Genomic DNA, 23,123 nt, shown 5'->3' with positions numbered 1-23,123 from the left:
GCAAGATCATCATACAAGTACTTTGCATAATCTATAATGGATGGCTAATCACTAATGGCATGAAATGCGCATCACAGTTCTTATTCCACTGCACACGGGCTTGCCAAGCTGTCAGCCTGTCACGACATTTGGTCAAATCTTTGACTCTCTGAGATTAGATTCTGTTTTTTTTTTTTTGTTTTTTTTTGTTTTTAAATGTTAAATCGAATCCCTATTATCCTGCCTATAACACTGTTTATTACGGAGTATTTAAAAAAAAAAAAAAAAGTCATTACAAAGAATTTTTTTAAAGTTTAATTTTAAAAAATAAAACATCTGAACAGAAGATAGGCGTTATTAAATACTGTTTTGCTAATTATTTAATCTGGGTAATTAATGAAAATAAAATTAGTTTAGAAAACAAAAATACGACGCAACAATGATAAATGACAAATAAAAGTGTCGGTGGAGAATAGTAATATGGGTGTGGAAGTATCTTTGGCTATTGGCTCCTAACCCAATCAGATTTTCGTTGGGATTTATGTCCACATCACACATTTATTTATATTTCCAATTCTCATCATATACATTTGGTTTGTCGGTTCATATGTATAATGAAGACACCACACACATTCAATATATAATTATATACAACATCATTGTCATGAGATTTTTTTCACTCTTTAATTTTCTCAATCGCTGATTAAATAATGAAAGCGATTTATTATTAATTAATATTGCTACCACTAACACAATTATCACTGCTACAAACATTTAATAAGTTGGAACTTTAAAATTAAGGATTTCTGTCTGATAAATGCAAAAAAAAAAAAAAATCGATTTTTATGATTTCACATTCAGGCCCAATATCATAGTAAAACAGTAAATCACAGTGACTCAACATCTCAACGGTCCCTAAGGTGAGAGGACCAGCATCCGGTGCCTACAAATAGTCCATCACATTAGATGTAAATCCCACATTGCGATTGCAATCAAGGTTTGGTCATGTGTCATTGCTCACAATCTACTATCTTATGTAGGCATTCTCATTGTTCCTATCTTAGAGACTGATTGACGAGGCAAATAATCGAAGGCCTATACCATGGGATGTTAGTAAACAAAGTTTATAAATTTATTTTGATTTAGTTAGCTAGTAGAACTATATCCCTAAACTGTTGTTACAAACATTTAACATTTATGGGATTGTTGCAAGAATAAACTAAAGAAACCCTCCATTTGTCTAGAACACTAATCTAATGGTTGAACTGTTGCACTTTAGACACATTTTTAATAATATGCATGGTGTTCGAATGTCACCGTAGATAATTTAGAGTTGAGCCTCTATTATTTTACTGTCACCATAGATAATTTAGAGTTGAGCTTCTGTTATTTTATTGTGCATAAAATTGTATAGTCGAATGTGAATCTCAACACTCAACATGCTCAGACATCACTTATAAAAAATAAAAAATAAAAAATAAAAATAAAAATAAAAAAGCCCTCCATTTGGTCTGCTTTTGCCAAATAAAAGAGGGAAATGGTGGACCCACCTCTAAGCCAGTATCCATGTGAACCTGCCTCGTAACCCCATTATTCCATCCTTTTTCCTATGTCTTTTTCTTACTGTCAAATTGTGAAAGCTTTCAACCAAGTTCAACTACCATAACCCTCTACTGCGTACGTGGTCCACACCTATTCTACATACACTTTTTGGTTAAAAGTTGAGTTTTTTCCACTTTTGGTCCTATAACTTTAGTACTTCCGTCAATTTAGGTACATGACTTTCATTCATGACATAAATAGTGCTTGACTTTAATTTTTTTGTCACTTTTAGTCATTGACTTTGATTTTTTTGCCACTTTTAGTCCTTGACTTTGATTTTTTTTTTTTCCACTTTTAGTCCTTTCGGCCATCCGAGCGAAGACTTTTAATCGAAATCAACAAAATGTTGTGCCATTAAGGGTGAAAGCGTCTTTTGATAAAGCTCTAAATATATTTATAAATAAAATCAGATAAAAATAGGAAAAAGAAACGTTATTTAATTTGCTTGTTCTGCTTCGCTTTTTAAGCGACAATTTTTAATCGGAATCAACAAACTGTTGTGCCATTAAGGGTAAAATTGTCTATTGATAAATCCCTAAATACATTAAACATTATTTATCCTTAATAGCACAACAGTTTGTTGATTTCGATTAAAAATTGTCGCTCAGATGGCCAAAAGGACTAAAAGTGAAAAAAAAAAAAATCAAAGTCAAGGACTAAAAGTGGCAAAAAAATTAAAGTCAAGCACTACTTATGTCAAGAATGAAAGTCGCGTACATAAATTGACGGAGGCACTAAAGTTATAGGACCAAAAGTGAAAAAAAAAAAAAAAACTCTTAAAAGTTTCATAAAAATTTAGTTGGGAACCCTTATACATCAACAACATCATTCTAGTAACAACTTACTATTGAAAATGAAACGATAATATATATGTTTTTGGAATTACAGAATTTTTAAAAACTTTGGGAAAACCCTTTGCTTTGTGAGAGTTTAATTTGAATGCTAATTATATATAGTAGATTATTAATGTTGGCCGGGATTATGATATCTGGGTCCAATCTTATAACTTATAAGTATAATTCAGTTTCACATAAAGACAACATAGTTATGTTTGGGATACATTTTAATTAAGTATTACACTATTCCTACGCACAACAAATTAATTTTTACTATCCATACTGATCAAGAGTGTGACCGTCGTCGTTTGGATGTGGTTAGACTACATAATTAATAAACGTATTATATATAATATATGTATGTGATGATGAACTCTTATTAAATAAGATGACTACATACAGTCATCTATATATATGCCTTTTTATAGATCATGGATTTAAATTTTACAAAAGTAAAAATTGAGCATGAAATGTACGTTTAGTTCACGGACAATATTTGCTTTGAGGAATTGGATGAGCTGTGTGCTCCTGCTTTTCTAACCTTTAATTGATTGTGTGGATATGGAATTCCTTGTTCCTTATTAGGAATCCAAAGCTTCAATCTCGACGATAATTCATAATTCCTTAGGTGAAAAAGTAAAATTTATCGTCCCAAGTCCCAACAGCCTTCCCATCCCAATTTTATAGATGAAATTGTGAAAGAGTTAAATTATAGTGCAATAACCACTTAGGTGAAAGGATTAATACATGGTACCACAATGAACCATCCCCACAAGAGGATAATTCTTAATTATGTTTGATGGCCAAGTTGAGTACATGAGATCTAGTATTTATACTCACTGCATGTTGTAACTTGCAATCATTAATTATATCATGGACCATAATTCACATTGTACGGTGGACCACTAACATAAGGTACATTTTTAATATACTAAGTGTACATTATACTAAATGTATATTGTTAACTGAATGTTCATTATTTAGTATACTACGAAGTATAGTATACTACGAAGTACTAACTACTAAATAATGAACCTTTAATATACAAATAAGGAAAAATTATAATTTTTGTCTCTAAGTTATAGAGTAATTATAGAATCCGTCCCTAAGTGTTAGTCATGCTCACTTTTCGTCTCTGAATTATACTAAAATTGTAAATTTGGTCACTAATGTTTTATTAATAAAGAGACAAAAAATACAACGTCAATGATAATTTAAGGACAAAAAATGAATATGGTCAATACCTAGGGACAAAAAATACAATTCTCCTTATAAATAATGTATCTTCAATAGGACTTGACACTTAGCCCAAGTCCCTTTGATACAAGATTGGTTAAAACACACTGCTTCATCAAGAGATCGAAGTACTGTTGAAAAATCTAGATAAGTTTTAGGAAATTGCACCACTTAGGGAATTGGCTACTTACCTAACTTACATTTTATAGAATCAATTTGTAATTAACGATCAAAGATTTGGGGGTTGCTTTCATATTTTAGTTAGGATTTGAGCTATATAAATACCCTAAAGATCAGAAGGATTTGTAGAGGGTTCGTGACTTTCTACTCACTAAGAGCTGTTTGGTTGGATGGAAAACATTATGTTTTCTTAAAAGTGGAGGAAAATGATGTTTTATGTCATTTGATTGAATGGAAAATATTTTTCATTGGAAAAAGTTTTCTTTAAGAATGAGGAAAACTTTTTCCTAGCTCATCCCAGGTACGGAGTATTTTGTTTTCCAAAAGTTTTCCATGAAAAGCTAGTATGACAATTTTGCCCTCATCATATTTTATTAATAATCTTATTGCTCCGTATTATTGTTGTGTAGGATTAAATTTGTCATTATACTCATTATTCCATATAATTCCAAACTCAACTAAACAATCGAACTCATATTTCCATTAATTTCTTTTCCACTAACCAAACAATAGAATTCATTTTCTTGGAATTTATTGTAAAAGTAATAACAACACCCTATTTTTCAAAGGACTTTCTAAGCTTTTCACTTTATTTTCAAACCAATTGTGTTGACCTGTTATAAGTTATTTTGATTGGAAAATCAACACCATTGTGCTATGAGAAAAACTAATTAATTGATCAACTCAAACAAAGAATATAATGCTAATAAACTCCTAATGAGACATCAAATTTAAAATTTCATATTTACCAAATCAATTATTCGAACAACTTTGGATGCACCAACTAATTTCAATTCCGTATACTAAAGAGATTATTAGCAACAATGAAATGTTCAACCTAACATTGCCAAACTTCACATGATTCTCGGAGACTTGCTTTCCACCAGGAGAAAAAGTTTAGACAGGCCACGCACTATCACGAATTGAGCTCTGCTTAGCATTTCAATCCTTTAAAATAAATGTAATGGTTTAACGCATATATGGAAAAGGCAAAGGGAAAGTGTAAAGTGCATAAATTAAATTTGTTTACCAACTTTTTAGGTATATTTTATCATGGCCACTCACAACCCAACACCACATTAAAAATAAAAAATAAAATAAAAATTTTATGGCTCATTTGGTTCTGGGAGAAAAATATTAAGTTAGAAGTTATCTTAGGAAACCATAGTTATTAATTATACTGTGGACAAAGGTCCACATTATATGGTGGATCTCGATCCCATGACCTCTCATATGAGAGAATCATTACATGTCATCTGAACACAAGGTGCTTGACATACATGTTTATTTTTAATATACAAAAAGTTCATTTTTAGTATGCTGAATGTTCATTTTTATGAATACCTCAAATAAATTTATAGTAGATTAAAAATGAGCATTTAGGGTACTAAAAATGAACATTTATTAGTGATTCATAATATAATTTGCTCTATAAAAATTATGTATGATGAATTTAAACAATAAGGTGTTACAATGATTCAACTCATGATCATGTATGAAAAATAATTGCATGCAGTAAGAATTGAATGCTAAATTTTATTTTTAAAAAAATATTTACTGTATTGTTACGTTATGTTTGGGGTAATCAAAATCAAGTGTTGACATTGGGTTATACCTTTTGTGCCCTTTACGGACAAAGTGAAAAAGGGGAAGAGTGGTCGAAAAGAGGATCTGTGATTCTGTAATCTTTAGGCCTTTTTGGGTATATAAATCTGCAACGGATGTTGGAGATCAAAGTGAAGCAACGTGGTTAGCCATTTGACTAATTATGCCTTTTGAGCCGTTGATCTGATCATCATCATGAGTTTTCATTCTACGTTTTCTAGTCTGTCCATAATAAAGGTCGAAGAAAATATGGGACTTAATTATGGATATCCAACGGATCATAAACAGGGTACGTACGTGTTGATTTGCTGGAATCTAGGACCTGATGATTGATTAATTGCCTCCCGTTTCTACAGAATTATATATGCCGTTGTTCATCGCTGTCGTCTATTGTTGTCAAACATGACATTTCTATGTTTTAATCACTGGACCCGTGGCCGTGGTGCATGTGGGGAATGTTGTAATATTAACGTTACTTACCTGCTCAAAAATACCATGTTATGCAGATACAATCTCACCCAAAGAGTGTATTATTGCTGCTTTTGTTGGGATGATGGTATGTGACGAGAAAGGACTATTTGAAAGAAAGATATTTAGCACCAAGAAGACTAAGTTATCTCAAGTAAAAGTTATTTACACGCTAAAGATTCGGAGTACGGACAAAAGTTAAGCTAGATTGGGCTACCGTAAATTTCAACTTCTCAAGGAGATGTGATCCTACAAGTTCTCCCACCTATTAAATTTAATTAGTTTAGTTGCGCATTAAGCATCTGTGTGAAACTGTGCGCGGGAGGAGTGTACTTAGATAAATTATTAGCGTTGGGAACACCTCCGCCGTCGGCTTCAATGGGCGGTGAGGATTGCTTCAACCTAGCCCTATCTCTCTTGTGCACGTTCATGTGACCTTCGAGGGCTTGCTCGGACCGGGGCGGTGAGGATTGCTTCAACCTAGCCCTATCTCTCCTGTGCACGTTCATGTGACCTTCGAGGGCTTGCTCGACCTAGCCCTATCTCTCCTGTGCACGTTCATGTGACCTTCGAGGGCTTGCTCGGACCGGAACTCTCGCCGGTATAAGCTGCACATGTTTGAAACTGAATTTGTTTCGTGGGTTGTTTCGTGCGTGCACAGCAACGCCTAGGCGTCGTGTCTGCATTAAGCATTTGTTTGAAACTGTGCGCGTGGCGTCCGCATTCGCCTAGGCGTCGTGTCTGCATTAAGCATTTGTTTGAAACTGTGCGCGTGGCATCCGCATTAAGCATCTGTTTGAAACTGTGCGCATTTCGTGCGTGCACAGCAACCCCAGGCGTGGCGTCCGCATTAAGCATATGTTTGAAACTGGTGTGTGCTTCATGCGTGCACAGCAACGCCCAGGCGTGGCGTCCGCATTAAGCATCTGTTTGAAACTGTGCGCGTTTCGTGCGTGCACAGCAATGCCCAGCCGGGGCGTCCGCATTAAGCGTGTTTGAAACTGTGCGTGTTTCGTGCGTGCACAGCAACGCCCAAACATACGCCCAGTTAGGGCGTCGACTCTTGTATAAATAGTGGTGCAAATCCACTTCCCTTACCAATGTGGGACTAAAGCTACTTTAAAGCCTTTCCACATTATTTTCCTAACTCAAATGGTTCATCTTGGATAACCAATTTCTCATTCACCCATTATCCATTTTGAACGTACAATATATCAAACTCTTCGTCTAACTACGAAGAACCGAATCCACTTTGATCCGATCCAAATCAGAAGTGAATCTTCATATATTTATACCACAAAATAGCCACTCAAAATGTCATTTTATACTCTTTTTTTTAAAAAAAATTTCCAACACAAACCACAAAAACTTAGACTATTGTGGATGTTATAAGTTATTCCCTTAAGTTTTGCCATTGAGTATCGATTACATTACCAATCAAATGAAATTTAAGGCTGTCAAAATCAACATAAATATACAAATCCAAATATCATTTTCTTAACCTTACACACTTAGTTTACCCAAACACACCAAAAGCTGTAAAATAAAAACGTGAAGGCATATATTGTATTAGAGAAGTTAGAAATGCAGTGAAGGACAATTATTATATAATGTGAAATGGCAGGAGCAGAAACCAAACATATGTATCAAGTAACTACTCGGATCGTACAACCACGCAAACAAACAAAACCTTAAATTAAAATTCAGATAATTTTTTTTAAAAAAAAAAAAAAAGGTGGTGGACGAATTCATTAGGGGTGGGCACACTAGCTAACAAATGTGCAGTAGTGTGTCGTCGTTCCTTCATTTCCACGGCTCCACATATTCATTGTTATCATTCGTGCGTGCATGCATGCCTACATTGTACTCGTTAAACAACTCACGATTTTTTTCCGCTTATATTATATTGTTTGGTGTCTTGTCCTCATCATGGATGTTTCGCATTTGCTAATAATTTTTGTTTTGTCGTCCATAATATATAATGTATGTAGATTGATTCTTAAAGATCGACTTTAGGTTTGGGGTAGCTCATTTAGCATGAATGGGGAATGGGGAATGGCCGTGGGTGTATGGAGATTGCGAAAGCAATCTTTGAAGATCCGATGAGGATATGTTGTAGATCTAATCCAGGATGGAACATATATTGTTTGGTTGGCATGGTTGCTACTCATTTATTTGTTAGATTTAAGGTGTATTTATTAATTGAAAAAATTAATTTATTTTTATGTGATATGAACCCATTTGAACAAAATAAAGAAATATTTCGATGATTATTTTTGCCATAAATATATCACTTAATAAAATAGTTGATTTGGTCATTTATGAACTAAATCTACATACCACTTTGATAGTAAATGAAGGACTGAATGTGTATTACAAATAATTGAATGACTAAATTTATATTTTCCTCATTGAATGACTAAAAATGTCATTTTTATTTTGTTTCATTTTTTTAAGTTTTGGAAAACAAGTTAGACATATTCTTCAATTTGAAGAAGTGAATAATTAAGTGGTTGGACTTAGTGGATCTCTAACATTTATATGTCTTTCTCTCTAGTATCCATTTTTCTATATGACCAATTAATATCTCATACTTTCTCTATAGCTACAGTCTTTTAACTTCTTAGGTTCACTTTTGTGTCTATAATTATTGAAAATGAATTTGAAACTTAAAAGAAATATAAAAGTGAAGAAAGGAAAATGAGGAAAAAAATAAAACTAGAGTGTTTGACCTATTACTGCAAGTACTTGAGTACGTTGAATCGAGTTGAATGTGCCGGCCTACACATATCCAACTAGTATGATAACTTGTTAATTGTAGGAACTATTACACCACTTGAGTTGTGTTGGCAACTAATAGACCACCTACCTTCACTAAGGCCAAGCTCACTTGCCATAGTAGACCATTATAGCATTATATTGGTCAAGAGACATGGTATAAATAGTACATTCCAGCGTAACTTAGGAACCTCTTATTCTACATACTACTTTCTATACTCACATATGTACTACAAGCCGATTGAATTGCTTTGCTTTCTCTGGCCAACCAATAACGTCACCCTAAAATTATATAATCAATACATTATCATCTCTTAATTATTTATTTCGTAAAATGTTTATAAACTCCAACCCTGGATCAAATTTACATTATCCTCCCTTATTCTCGACATGCTATGGTGCCTTGGGGTGCGTAGGAGCAGCCGAGCAGGTAGAGTCCGTATCACTGCGAAGCAATAGTGGCGTCCAAATCTAATCTATTTACTTGGCAATTCATTCAGTGACTTCACAATCGGATGGGGGAGTAACTCGACTCATAGAGAAAAAAAGGATTAATTCATCTAAGAACCACCATTCCCATACTATTCCTCCCCACTAAAAAGATCAATTGAGAATCTCGAGAACCTAAACAAAAATACAGAAGTGAGCGTACCCTAAGGTTCTCTACTCTCCCCCCTTAATTTCATTTGTTTTCTTCATCACTTGTTAATTTGATAGCATAATTTTTAAACTTTCAATGAACCAAACCTACTCTAGTTTTATATCAATTATTATACCATGGACCAATGTTCATATTGCATTGTGAATTCTGATACAAAAATTGTGTACCTTCGGTTAACACATTTTGTACCTATGTTAACAGTTTTTGTACATGTAAATAAATAACTTGATAATTGCTTACACATAATATGATAGCTACAAGTACAAGAATTATCAACTACAAATACAAAATGTGTTAACGACTGATACAGAATTTGAACATTATTTTTGGACCAGAGTCTACAATGCAAGGTAGACCCTGGTCCATAGTATAATTTGCCGTTTTATATTGGTTATTCTTTGTAGAAGTTGTGCAATCCTTATACCGTGGACCCTAGTCCAAAACGACGCCATATTGTTTATGTTAGTGGGCGGGTGACTGGATATGTGCCGTTTCAAATGAATTCAGGGAATACACATAATCATTATCTAGAATACACAGAATGACTTCAGGGAATACACAGAATATTAATACAACTACACAGAAATCATCTTCCTAGCATTCGAATACACAAAACACGTCACAACCTATGTTTAAGTACCCTTAACATTAATACACAGAATCATAGTCTACAATACACAAAATGCCTTCAAAGAATACACAGAATATTAACACAAATACACAAACCTCATCCTCCTAACCTTCGAATCATCTAGTTATTTCAAAAACAATCCTATAACTATTTTCATATAGTTCAATCAACGAATATCACATACGAATCCATTTATTTGTATCAACAACAACCAAATCAAAATCGCCAATCTGAACAACGCAATTTTTTTTTTTATATTTGGAAGTTAACGGCCGAACGGGAAACGTGATTTTCAAAAAAATAAATCGTTAATTAAAATGACCAAAACGACGTCGTTTTATGAGATTGTGCACCCTGGTCCACGATATAAATTGCCAAAAGTTGTGGCTCTGGGCCAATATGGGTTTATAAAAAACGGGGTTGGGCCATAGGCTAGTAGGCAATTAACCTTTGCATACTAGACAATTCTTATCATGGCCTAACAATAATTTTTTTTAAAGACCAAAAGACAATCGGGCTTAGGAAAGTCCAACCCAGCCCATTTAGTACCCGCCTATTTCTTCATCCTTCTTCTTCAGCTTCAAATTTTGAACGGTTGATTCGGTCGGAAAAACATCCCGAAATCATACGAGAATCGTGGAAAATGCTTCATCGTCAATATCTGCTCCAATATAATATCTTCAGGCACCTCCTTCCCCGGCATTTTCTTCAGCGACAGCTTCGTTCAAAATCAAGCCGTCGCTTCAACGGCGGCAGGAGCAACCACGAAGAAGACGACGGCAACGTTCGCCGGAAAATCGAAAACCAAGAAGCAAACATATATTTGCTCAAGAGCAGAGGCCAACACCTTCTTACTAACCCGCGAGTTCTTGACTCCATCGTCGGGAAATCCAACGTACTCCCCACTGATACTGTCCTGGAAATCGGGCCCGGCACCGGAAACCTCACTCTTAAGCTCGTAAGTGTCGCCGAAAGAGTCATAGCCATCGAGATTGACAAACGCATGGTGGAGATCCTTAACAAACGCGCGGCTGAACACGGCCTCGGTGATAAATTAAGTGTATGATCAATTCGGGCAAACTGTTTGTTATAATGTCTGAATGAAGCTTATGTGTTTGAAACGTGTACTAGACTACTAGAAGATGCTAATCAATTCAGGAAACTCGGTCTTTAGCTGAATAGTGAACACGGCCTCGATGATATATTAACTGTATGATCAATTCGGGCAAACTGTTTGTTAAAATGCCTGAATGAAGCTTATGTGTTTGAACTTTGAAACGTGTACTAGAAGATGCTAATTCTTATTGGGCTGTTTTCTTTCAGATTGTATGCCAAGGTGCGCTAAAGACCGAGTTTCCGCGGTTTGATCTCATGGTAGCCAACATTCCATATGGGATTTCCTCACCTCTGGTGGCTAAATTGGTGTTCGGGGCGAATGCATATCGGAGCGCCACACTTCTGCTACAGAAGGAATTCGCGAGGAGGCTGCTGGCGAACCCGGGCGATTCTGAGTTCAACAGGCTGGCCGTGAATGTGAAGCTGGTGGCTGATGTGGAGTTTGTGATGGATGTGAGCAAGCGGGACTTCTTACCTTGCCCAAAAGTCGATTCCTCGGTTGTCAAGATTCATCCAAAAGCTTCAATCCCGGATGTCAATCTCGATGAATGGTGGGCATTCACAAGAACTTGTTTTACCAAGAAGAACAAGACCCTGGGCGCGACGTTTAAGCAGAAAAGACTGTTAATGGAGCTGATGAAACTGCAAGAAAGTGTTGAAGACTGTAATTTGCAGTCTGGCTTGGAAATAATAGAGTTGGCCTCTTTTAGGGAGATGATTATGAACATTCTAAGTTCTGGTGGATTTGATGATAAGAGGCCATCTAAGCTCTCCCATGAAGAGTTGCTGCATTTGCTGTCGCTGTTTAATCAATCTGGGATATCATTTCATGGTCCTGCTAAGCCCAAGAATCCGAGACAGACAACTTTTGCTGCAGCTTGTGATCCAACATAACAAATGTTTTAAGTTTTGTCGTGATTGACATATAATGTAACTTCATTTGATTAATTCATTTTTCAATTGATGAGTAACTAATAAATATGAAAAGTTGTTTAAAGACCTTGTGGTTTAGTGGCACTTGGTTTACACTCTCACATGGGTTCAAGTCTTAGTGGAGGCGACTGTTGGACTCTCATTGTGCTTCAGGAAAAAAAAAATTATTTTACATTGTTAAGTGTGTAGTGACATTTTATTTGATAAATGTGACCTCTATAGCAACATTTTTTTTTAAAAAAAATAACTTCTATAATAACATTAGGACAATTCAAAGGTGTCTAATGGCAATATGGCATTTATACTCTGTATTATTTTTGAAAGGGCACAGTATAACAGCAAACAAAGTACTACCTTTGATGTAATAGTTGACTAACGTAATATGACATACTACAAAGAGTAGTTCTACATGTACTCCCAATTCACACTCCCACTTTCTACTCCATATGAGTTGGCATGTTTTGATTGATCAATTTAATAGGAGGCTATGACTTTTGTTCATTCCTTTTTTCTTTCATCCTCCAATCAAATTTGAACACAATTTGGAGTAGAAATTGGGAGTATAAATTTGAGAGTACATCTAGTATTTTTGTACTACAAAATATATTATCTAAACAAAATATAGTTGTATTAAAATATTAACCATCAACAGATATTCTACGGAGTGTGATTTAAATTATGATGATAACATTTTTTTTTAATATTATCATACAATCTATAAAGTGATATAATATGAACTTGGTTTCCAAAGGACATTTCCACACAATTTCTCATACTATATCCGTACAAATGTGTAACGCTATCTACATTCATACAATTTTCTTTCACTTTTAAAATATCACATCACAAAATTTGTTATTATTCTCTATTCACTCTTCATCTATACAATTCTCTCCCCTCTTTGCAAAAATAACCCATATCCTATCACATCAACTTATTAAAAAAAATTATTTTTATCAATAAAGTATTAATAACAATTAAAATAATAATAACAAATTTAAAAGATGCGAGGATTGCAATTCTGATGCAATTTGATTGTCAGATTGCAATAATAATTGCTACACGTAATCCCTAAAAAACATTCCACATCAATTTTGTAATTGCCACTCTTTTACGCGTGCGGATGGCCTAAAAATACTATACCTATACATGCAACATCTTCCATATTTAAAATTTAAAATGAAAACTAAAAAAGATATGTGTATTTAAATACGACTTTAGATTCTCAACTATTGTATAGTATATAATGTGATAACACAATGTTACTAATTTACTATTTTATAAAGAATAATGTAATTTAGAGTAATCCTACACCCTTTTTTTTTTTTTTGAGTTAATTACCGATTTGGTCCCTCGACTATGAAGATTTCACCACTTTGGTCATTGACTTTCAAAATTGTCCAATTGCGTACTCGACTATGCAAACGTTAACCAAAATGGTCATCAGTCTGTTTTTCCGTCTATTTTCAAGGGTAAAATAGGAAACTCAAATCAACGGCCATCTTCTTCCTTAATATTGGGCAAGGATCCGTCTACCTCTAAGAATATATAATAGGGATAATATTGGGCAAATTGGGGAGTCTGAGCCTCAAGAGGCGAGACTGGCGGCCAAAGAAATTCACAAGCAGCCTAGCACACAAGCTGTTTGTGAAAATACTCTTCACTCACCTCCACACACTCCTCCATAGCGATCGAAGAGAGAGGTGCAGATAGGCAATAAAGGCAGCAATCGGAGCTCCGAAGCTCACTCCGTATACCTGTGCAGTTGAGAGGAACGATGCCTCTACTTGTTGTGCTGCGAGATTTAAGAGCCTCTCGTTCACGTCTTCTAATCTCTCTAGTGACAAACTCAGTCATTAGTTTCTCAACGCTTCAGCCGTTCCGGAGGGAAATCGTCGGAGAGGCATAATGGTTCGATTATCGTTTCCCCTAAAGCTGTTTGTGAAAATGCTGATAAGGGAAAATGCACGACCTCCTTTGTTGACACTGGGGCATACGTCTTCTCCTTTAAAAATAATATGGATATCCAGCTTCAATTTTGATCCATATTCAGCCCATACAAACACCAAATTCAATATCTTCCAGTCTCTTTATCTCTATGAATCTTAATGGGAAGTACTTTTTCGGATTCAATTAAAGTTGAGGAGCTCGACCCGGCCTGGATCTGGAAATGTTGTGGAGCAGAAGAAAGAGGAATCTACGGAGTTGAGAATGGTCTTAATCTGCTTTCTCTCGGTTGTGAGGAGGCGTTTCTGGGAGACGGAGGCCGTCGCGAAGATGGAAGTCGAATTGCTAGGGTTTGCTTGGATGTAGTTATGCGAGAAGACGACGGGGGGGGGGGATACGGCCTTGGGCTCGATCCCTCGCGGAAACTCTTTTCCCAATCACCTCCCTTGGGATAGCCTGAATTGTGAAATATGATCGTCGGCTTGGCGCCTCCGTTGCGCTTATTAATCTGGTGCCAGCAGGTGCCACCGTGCGCCACCACTTCGTCATTTCTTGACCTTTGTCCGGAGAAAATCAAGCTTGCTCAGTGAAAAGGAACACATGAGAAGGCGAAGCCAATGAAATTGCATTTATATCCTCAGTTTTAACATCTAATAAACAGCTGTTTGGACCGAGGACCATTTCGGAAAGAAATTGTATAGTTGAGGATGCAATTGGATAAATTTGAAAGTCGAGGACAAAAGTGATGAAATCCTAATAGTCAAGAAACCAAATCGGTAATTAACTCCTTTTTTTTTAGATGATGAGAAAATTTTGTATTCACTATTCAAAATTTTGTAACTCGCTAATGGTCCACATATCACACAAACAAAGTGACATGTAATATGAAGATTATGTATCGTAAACTCAATCAAAATGATGTTAAGAATAATTACACTCATGAGATATAAAAATCATATTCTACTCATTATGCCATTTTTTTTTATGCCACTTACTCTTTTCCAATTTTGTGTGGTTGAATTCAAGGAATGAATGTGGATCATTAAAGAATACTCCGAACTACAGCACTGGTGTACGGCCATGAACAACTCCCCTACTGCTAAGCTTTTTGTCCATTCTCCATATCTATATCTAGCTAGCATATTCTGTTTATTATTCTTTCCTCTCAACTTATGTTAGTATGTCGTTCTTTTATACATAACTTTTTCCACCCTTAAATTTCAATTAGACTTTAACAGGAGGGACAAACACTTTCAATTAACCACAAGTTAGTGATATATTCATATTTGATTTAATTTAATTGCATATGTTTTGATTTTTTAATTTATATAATAGTTGTGATATTGAATAATTTATAAATGATTAATACATAAAATTGATATTGTATACCAACAAAATTATTTGATTTAGGCTCTGTTTGGTAACATAGTTAGCTTATTATTATTTGACTACTATTATTCTATTATTAGTTGTTTGACTTGGTTAAACATTTAATATAAATGCTTGGTTACTTAACTTTTTATAATAGTTTATTGCTCTAAAATGCTAAAATTCAAAAAGCTGCTCAAAAAAGTTTTTTTAATTCTAACTTTTTGAGAAAATCATTTTGCATATAATCAGCTATCAATTAACAATTAATTTATCAAATATTTTTTTACAATCAGTTAATAATATCAACTAGTTAAATCCACCAAGTCAATCAACGCATAACTATTTACAAAAGACCCAAAGAGAACTACAAATGGCATTTTTCTGTCGTGAAAGTGAAGTGGGAAAGCCCAAACGCATGTAAACTGTAGAACGTTACCCGTGGTGGTTAAATAATAAATACGGAAAAAAGAAGAAAGAAAAAGAGAAAAGATGTTGTAGTACAATTTTAGATTTGTAGGAGTAATTAATTTATATGTTTTCCAAAAGGGAAAAAGATTAAAATTAAAATAAAATCTACGGCTTTCTCTCTCTCTCTCTCTCTCTGTGCTCTCATTTTACGACCACCATAATCGTTGGAGTGAGCTCAGCGAGATTCAAAATTTTCCGATGGAATTCCCTAGAAATCAGAGGTAAAAATTCAAATCAGGTAGCGCTAAAACTCCGGTAGATTCAAATTATTTCTGCAGATTTTAGGGTTCATCCGAGCAGAGATGGCAACCACTGCTCCAATCACCCCACCTTGGATTTCCGAAGACGACCTCTTGTTGAAGAACGCCGTCGAGGTTAATATCAAAGCCCAAACCACGTTGAATTTATTTATTTCTGCTTTCTGTTTAACTCTAAGCTTCTAAAGTTTATTGTTGTTTGCTTCCCGCTCTTTATTTATTTATTATTATTATTAGCTTCCATGAGTCCGATTTGTTTAGTGTTGCGTGTTTGTTGTACGATTCAGTTTGGCTGGATTTTTACATCAGTTGGATATCTCACTTGTAAACCGAATCAAGTACAAATGCTTGCGGTATGGCTAATGTGCAATTAAAGGAACGAATGAGCTGTTCCAAATTGTTAGCTTAAATTTCAACTCGTGAATTTCAATTTTCTTCATTTCTAGACCATTTTTTAAATTACGAACATTACTTTTTCAAAGCCTTGATCTCTGTCTTTTTCTTCTCTTCGGTTGTGTTTGAAGTGAACTTTCTCAGTCTTGAATTCCCTTCCTGTAAACGTGTGAGCAAGTGAAGTCTAACATTTTCAGATTGTTTTTCCTATGCCATTTTGAATTCCATGAACTTATACCTTTGGAAGGGAAAATCTCAATTATTTAAAGGGATGACAGTGTAGAAACTAGAAAGTAAACTTGATTCTTAATGCTTCTACCTGCTTGTTGTCATTGTTTGCCTTAAGAGAAATTGTTTTAGCTGAATTTGCACTTCAGAGAAAAACAATGGCTGTTATTTATTAGCTCAACAGCCTTCTTGCTTGAGTTCTTTCCTCGTGAGATTTTCTTCCATGCTGTTTATTCTTTTCATTTTAAAGAGTTTTTGGAGTCAATATTTTGCCCATTGGATATCTGTTAGAGCTAAAATTAAATTATATGCGGTGTTATACATTGCAGATGGTTCAGACTTCAGAGGCTTGCGTTATTCGTTACACTGATGATTATAAATTTACAATTAAACTTCATTCTTGAGCATCCAAAGTTATCATAACATTGCTGTTGCAACTTTGCTTTTTTCCTTTTATGTCACAAAATCTTACGTAATTGATATTAATTTCCACCTATTTGCAGGCTGGTGCTTCTCTGGAAGCACTCGCTAAAGGTGCAGTGCAATTTTCTCGCAGATACACATTACAAGAACTGCGGGAACGGTGGCACTCACTTCTTTACGATCCTGATATTTCAGAGCTTTCTTCTGCTTGTATGATAGAGCTTGAACTTTCTGGTGTCAGCCCTTCTTTAAAGTTTAATAGATCGGAAAACATTAAAGGAAACAAGGAGGTTCCTCAAAAGAGAAAAATCATGAGCATCCGCAAACAGTACTATGCCATGCGAAAGAAAATTCGAAATGAAATTTTCAATTCCTCTGATCTTGGTTTTCTGGATGAACCCAATTTACATGATTTCAGTGCACATGGAGATGATTTTCAGCAGCATGCTACACATGATGCTGTGTCCCGGGACAGAAATGTCCTTGGAGACTGTATTTCAGATAATTTAGGGTTCCAGGAAGCAGAACTGACTATCCTGCGCAATGCTTTCCCAGAAGCATTAGGTGAGATTGCTCCCACCCCTTCTATTGCATATCAGACTGGATGCACAAATACAGCTGATGATAATCAAGTAAATGAAGTTTTGAGGAAAAATGGATTCTCTGAGGGTTTTTCAGCTTCATTACAGGAGAGGGGTACTTGTATTCAGCCTAGGATTAAACTCAGTGAAGTCCCTCATGTGCCCAAAGGTAATTCCCTTAGCTATGGAAAAAGCTTAGTTAGTGAGGAATGCTTTCAACCGTCAGCTACATCAGATGGTGAATTTACAGATCTACTACCAGATTCCCTTTTGAATCTTTCAAATGACGATGAGATTCTCATGGTGGACGAGGATGTGAGGAACATAGTAGACAAGTCATCTGATAAAAATGCTATTCTCATGGATTCTTCTGATCGCGTTCAGGAAGGTGGGGCATGTACTCATGAATCTGAAACGTTTGTGGATTCAAAAACAATTCCTTTACCTCCAAATGGTGCAATGCCTATCGACTCAGAGGTTGTTGCTTCTTCTACATGTGGTCCAGAAGTTTCTTCTTGTTCAGAGATTAATTTGCCATCTAACTTAACATCAAATCCTGATACAAATAAACTAAGTGATGGTAGCATTTGCTGTACACTAAACACTGAGGACACTGAAATCCCGTGTAATGATGATATATTCTTACTTATCCACCCTTCCACATCATTTGGTTCTGCTGTGACATCACCCAGGAGTGCACGCTATATGGACACATCATCTGCTGCTAATCAGAAGGATGCTAAACAAGGAGTGAACTCCTTAATAAGAGGGAAAGATTCTGTACAATCTCTTGGGTGGCCACACAAGATTGGACAAACCATCTTAGGAGAAACACGTGTTCAGCATAAAGTGGTTGCATGTGCGGTGAAATCCAAATTGCCTGATACCAACCGTCTTGCTTTGCTTCCTGGGGATGCTAACAGGGCACTTGGAGACTCAAGTCTAGGCAGATCCCTGCAATCAATTTCAGAGGTCCCCATTGATAGAGTGCAAGAGCGAGGTGCTGCTAGAGCTGGAATGGTAAGTGATTTTGTTAGCATATGAACTTCTTCCAAAGACTGAACTCTTTATATTTGTGATTATGCAGTATGCTAATATCCCAGAGCTGCTTGTGTGTTGTGCACAGGTTGGGGATGCACCAGACACATTTCCTGACATGACACGATTTGCTGAATCAGGCTCTGCTAAAGCTGCTATGGAATCGTCAGCCAACCCCTCAACATCAGACCAGGAAGAACCACCAAGTGATGATGATGTCCCTTATTTTTCTGATATTGAAGCTATGGTAATTCTTGAAATTCTTTCTGTTATTCTTTGTTCAGGTCTCAGATTTAAGCTTGCTGATGCATAGTTCCTTGTTTGCTCTTGGATTTCAGATACTTGACATGGACTTAGATCCACCTGATCTAGACTCATATACTGCAAAACAAGGTAAATTTTGTGAAATTTTAACAATTTGGTCTTTGTAAAATCAATGTGTATAGGATGCACAATAGGATCTGGGAAAATGTAATTCAGCATCATACAAGCTAACTATACATTTATAGAGAATTTCATTTGCCAATCACTTAGACTGGTAGCCATCAAGTGTCAACTATATTTGTTTTCTGTGACTGATTACTAATAGAATGGCCTGAAATATCTATTTCATCAAAATATAAAAGAATTGATTATATATCTTTTTGATATCTTCTATTTATAACTCTGAGCTATTGTCATTGGTAATATCCAGTAATAAGGTATCATCCTGAGGAAAGTAAAAGGACAATCATAAGGTTGGAACAATGTGCTCGTTCTTGTATGCATAGAGCCATGACATCTCATGGGGCTTTTGCCATCTTATATGGCCGTCATCTAAAGTACTTCATCAAGAAAACAGAGGTACATAAATACATTATTCATATTTTACATTTTCAATTTTCATTTTATTTTTCTTGAAGAGTGATCATTAACTGCCTCTTTCATTTCCTCTTGTATTCTTTTTCTTTTTGTTTATTATTCCCTCTATCTCTTCTCGTACAATTTCCCTTTAGGTAACTGTATTTAATACGGAGTACATGGTTAATATTTAAACACAATATATTTCCCAGATTCTTGCCCATCACAGATACATCATTACTCTGTATCTTTCATCTATCCTTAATTTCAGAGTGAGGGGCTTTGATACCTATAAAGGGGTGTTGTTGGCAGTGTTGTAAAAATCAACCTAGGTGGCTGCCTAGGTTCCCCTAGGCCGAAGGGAAGTGCGCTTGGCCGACTTGGCTCATTTTTTATTTTTTATTTTTATTTTTTTTAATCTTTTGTTTCGCTCAAAACGACGTCGTTTTGAGCGAAACAAACCTAACCTCGCCTAGCATCACGCTTCATTCACAGAATCGCAGCAGCCTAGTACTCCAGATTTGTATTTTACGGGAGGAATACTTGCTAGAGGCCTCGAAATCTTTTAAAAACCAATTTTTTAAAGTTAGGGGCTTTGATACCTATAAAGGGGTGTTGTTGGCAGTGTTGTAAAAATCGACCTAGGTGGCTGCTAGGTTCCCCTAGGCCGAAGGGAAGTGCGCTTGGCCGACTTGTCTGATTTTTTATTATTTATTATTTTTATTTTTTTTAATCTTTTGTTTCGCTCAAAACGACGTCGTTTTGAGCGAACCAAACCTAACCTCGCCTAGCATCACGCTTCATTCACAGAGTCGCAGCAGCCTATTACTCCAGATTTGTATTTTACGGGCGGAATACTTGCTAGAGGCATCGAAATCTTTTAAAAAACAGTTTTTTTAAAGTTAGGCACCCATCAAAGCCCGATTAGTGCCTAGCGATTTTTACAACATTGGTTGTTGGAAGGCTACATACTAAAACCATTGAATTTATGATTTATCTTAGTACAATTTTTGTGGAATATCCCACAATAGAAATGACAGTTGTTGAGGGGCGAGAGTTTTGATAATAAAAAGTGCATGTGCTTGGGGAACTTTCAGCATTATTTACAAGGTTTGCAAGTTGTCCCCTGTTTGTTGAACTCCCAATGAATCATTCTTTTGGTACACATTTTTAACTAAACATGCTTTCCTTTGCAGGTTATTCTTGGGAGATCAACAGATGACATTGATGTTGATATTGATTTGCGAAAAGAAGGCAATGCGAACAAAGTGTCTAGACGTCAAGTGAGATTATCTAGTCCTTTCCAACCTTACTTCCCTTGTGATAATTATTTTGGAAACGACTAGAGAGTTATAATTTCAATTATTCTTTTAGAACACCCTTTTAAAAAATTCCAACAGCCCATGTTTGGTGTTTTTGTATAGAGTTTATCTGCATTCCTTATTTGTTGCATGTTATACAATTTCAGTTTTTGTTTATTATTATCTCTTTACACATATTTAGGCAATTATTAGGATGGAACGGGATGGATCTTTCTTTTTGAGGAATATTGGAAAGAGTTCGATAACAGTGAATGGCAAGTCGGTTGATTCTGGAAAAATGCAGTTTCTAAGTTCTAGTTGTCTGATTGAGGTATTTATCTTCCCTCCTACTTTTATGCTTTATTTTGAAATTGGGTTTGTTGAAAGAATAAAGGGTTTCCTATGAAACGATTTCCTGTGTGGGTGACAATGAAAGTAGTGAGGAAAACTTGAAAGTATATATAGAAACAAGGTTCCTCTAGAGTCTAGATTCTATAAAAAATATGAGCAAATAAAAGAAGGGTATAAAAAAACTTTCTGGGTTTAAGAGTAGCCTCCCTCAACTTCTTCGTTCATTTTGCAATGTGAATCTCTCTCTTATTTGGCCCTAGGAAGCTCTGAAATTGAAGACTGTTATTTGAAGCTTAATGTGCTTCTCTTTGATCTTCCTAGTTGTAACTATTTATTTTTCATTAATTATTTTCAATTTGATTCAAACAGAAAGACCAACTGAAACACCACTAATAATTTATTTTCCGTACTTTTTCTCCTTTTGCATGAACTTCTCATCTCTTCACCAAATTCTTAGGAGCACACAGTGTGTTAAGGAACTGATTTCTTATATTGTTTTATTTTCACATTCTTGTACACACTTTTGATTTTGGTATTCTTACAATTCCCCTTTTATTTTTATCCCTAGGACTTTTTTTTTTTCCTCTTATAGACAATTGATGTATGTTACTTTTTTGGTGCAAGGATTGCATAAGTTATAAGTATGACATTTGAAGATGGCATTACATTCACACACCACTGTCACCAGTCAATGTAGAAATACTTTCTCATGATTATGCTATGATGCCATAGTTCTACCTGTTAAAGAATCTAAGGTGGTTGACATAAACCAAACTAAATATACTACTTAGCATGTGTAACTCTTTAGGGATTTGAAGATTATTTATTTATTTAAATAAGCACAAGGGTCAAGGGTGTATGCTTAGGATAGCTGAATTAGGTAACACATTTTTGAAGAACATTAAATTGCTTGTCCAGTTGTAGCTTCTTTAAAAAGAGTTTTTTTTTGGGGTGATAAAGTCTCAACTGTGGAGCTTCTTGAAAAAGAGGTCCTTTTTTAACCTCTAATTTATGCTTTTTGGGGTAGAGAAGTTCCAATAGGCTGCGGGCCAAATAAGCACAGCAAAACCCACTGCAATCTCTGCTTATGAATCATGGACTTGTGCACTTTTTGGATTATAGTGTTTTCCTACCTTTGAGAACTTCTCTGACTAATTCATGGATAACTGTGTACTTGTAGATAAAAGGAATGGGCTTTGTGTTTGAAATCAACAAAAAGCATGTCCAGCGGTACTTGGACAGCATTTCACAGAAAGACAAAGCAAAGCTTAGCAAATTTGATTGGTCACCTGAGGGGGAGGCCTGAACAGATAAAAACCATTTAGAGGTAGCGTCAGTTATTTTATTGCTTTCAATTAACCCTCCCCGGTGGATGACTTTTATATCCTTCACTGAGAGTAAACGCCCTTCGCCAACAACAGGATGTGTACATACCAACCTTTAGCATGAATGTTTAATTATCAAATAGATCCACCCCTTGCCATAGACCTGAAACACCATGTGAGAGGTTTCAAGTGCAATCCCTTCCCCCTTAGTCATACCCCACCAAAAAAAAAAAAAGGTCGTACCTAAATACATTGTCTCCTTTCCCCTTCATTTTTCTTTTACTAGTTCATTTATTTTTGATTTGTCAGTAGAAGAGGAGGTTGAAGGCCCAAGTCTTGTTAACTTGTATATCGCTGAATAAATTTGAGTATCTGTTATAGAAAACTTTTGAGAAAATTCAGTATCCAATCTTGATTCCTGATGTTAAAGTTTGGTAAAGGCTAGATCAGCTTCCAATTCACTCAACACTACTGTTTATACATCGCAGCAATTATTATCTATCTATTTTTACTTACTACCTCCATTATAGTTAGCGAACAAACATCCTTGTCTACTTTAGTCACTATGGGGCATT

General features: G+C 35.4%; 2 protein-coding genes and 1 pseudogene across 5 annotated transcripts; 2 read left to right on the top strand and 1 right to left on the bottom strand.

Moving 5' to 3' along the window:
• The first annotated feature begins 10,589 nt into the window (after positions 1-10,589).
• LOC116014010 (ribosomal RNA small subunit methyltransferase, mitochondrial) lies at positions 10,590-12,091 on the top strand. 2 transcript variants are annotated; one of them, XM_031253989.1, is made up of 2 exons: positions 10,590-10,934; positions 11,300-12,091. In XM_031253989.1, exons 1-2 carry the CDS (start codon positions 10,620-10,622, stop codon positions 11,984-11,986), a joined length of 1,002 nt encoding a protein of 333 aa, XP_031109849.1. In that variant the 5' UTR covers positions 10,590-10,619; the 3' UTR covers positions 11,987-12,091. The 2 variants fall into 2 exon arrangements, with proteins under 2 accessions (XP_031109849.1, XP_031109848.1); XM_031253988.1 differs by having other exon boundaries at positions 10,590-11,036.
• A 1,790-nt stretch (positions 12,092-13,881) lies between these two features.
• On the bottom strand, positions 13,882-14,521 carry LOC116012408 (annotated as a pseudogene).
• A 1,379-nt stretch (positions 14,522-15,900) lies between these two features.
• LOC116013314 lies at positions 15,901-23,066 on the top strand. Of its 3 annotated transcripts, none has more exons than XM_031252995.1 (8): positions 15,902-16,185; positions 17,193-18,713; positions 18,820-18,978; positions 19,070-19,124; positions 19,426-19,574; positions 20,768-20,854; positions 21,075-21,203; positions 22,404-23,066. In XM_031252995.1, the coding sequence occupies exons 1-8, from the start codon at positions 16,114-16,116 to the stop codon at positions 22,527-22,529; spliced, it is 2,298 nt and encodes a 765-aa protein (XP_031108855.1). In that variant the 5' UTR covers positions 15,902-16,113; the 3' UTR covers positions 22,530-23,066. The 3 variants fall into 3 exon arrangements, 2 of the variants coding, with proteins under 2 accessions (XP_031108855.1, XP_031108856.1); XM_031252996.1 differs by having other exon boundaries at positions 21,086-21,203; positions 22,404-22,499; XR_004097234.1 differs by lacking the exons at positions 21,075-21,203; positions 22,404-23,066 and adding an exon at positions 20,574-20,681 and having other exon boundaries at positions 15,901-16,185.
• The last annotated feature ends 57 nt before the right edge of the window (positions 23,067-23,123 follow it).

This window comes from Ipomoea triloba, chromosome 3, assembly GCF_003576645.1.
Source record: "Ipomoea triloba cultivar NCNSP0323 chromosome 3, ASM357664v1".
In the NCBI taxonomy this organism is placed as follows: Eukaryota; Viridiplantae; Streptophyta; class Magnoliopsida; order Solanales; family Convolvulaceae; genus Ipomoea; species Ipomoea triloba.
Note: the sequence above shows the minus strand (reverse complement) of the source record. Positions and strands in the feature narration are given on the sequence as shown.

Coding starts and splice junctions, on each gene's coding strand:
- LOC116014010 (XM_031253988.1), top strand. CDS start 10,620: ATGCTTCATCGTCAATATCTGCTCCAATATAATATCTTCAGGCACCTC. Junction 11,037..11,299: donor GCCTCGGTGATAAATTAAGT/GTATGATCAATT, acceptor GTTTTCTTTCAG/ATTGTATGCCAAGGTGCGCT.
- LOC116013314 (XM_031252995.1), top strand. CDS start 16,114: ATGGCAACCACTGCTCCAATCACCCCACCTTGGATTTCCGAAGACGAC. Junction 16,186..17,192: donor TGTTGAAGAACGCCGTCGAG/GTTAATATCAAA, acceptor ACCTATTTGCAG/GCTGGTGCTTCTCTGGAAGC. Junction 19,575..20,767: donor ACTTCATCAAGAAAACAGAG/GTACATAAATAC, acceptor TTTCCTTTGCAG/GTTATTCTTGGGAGATCAAC.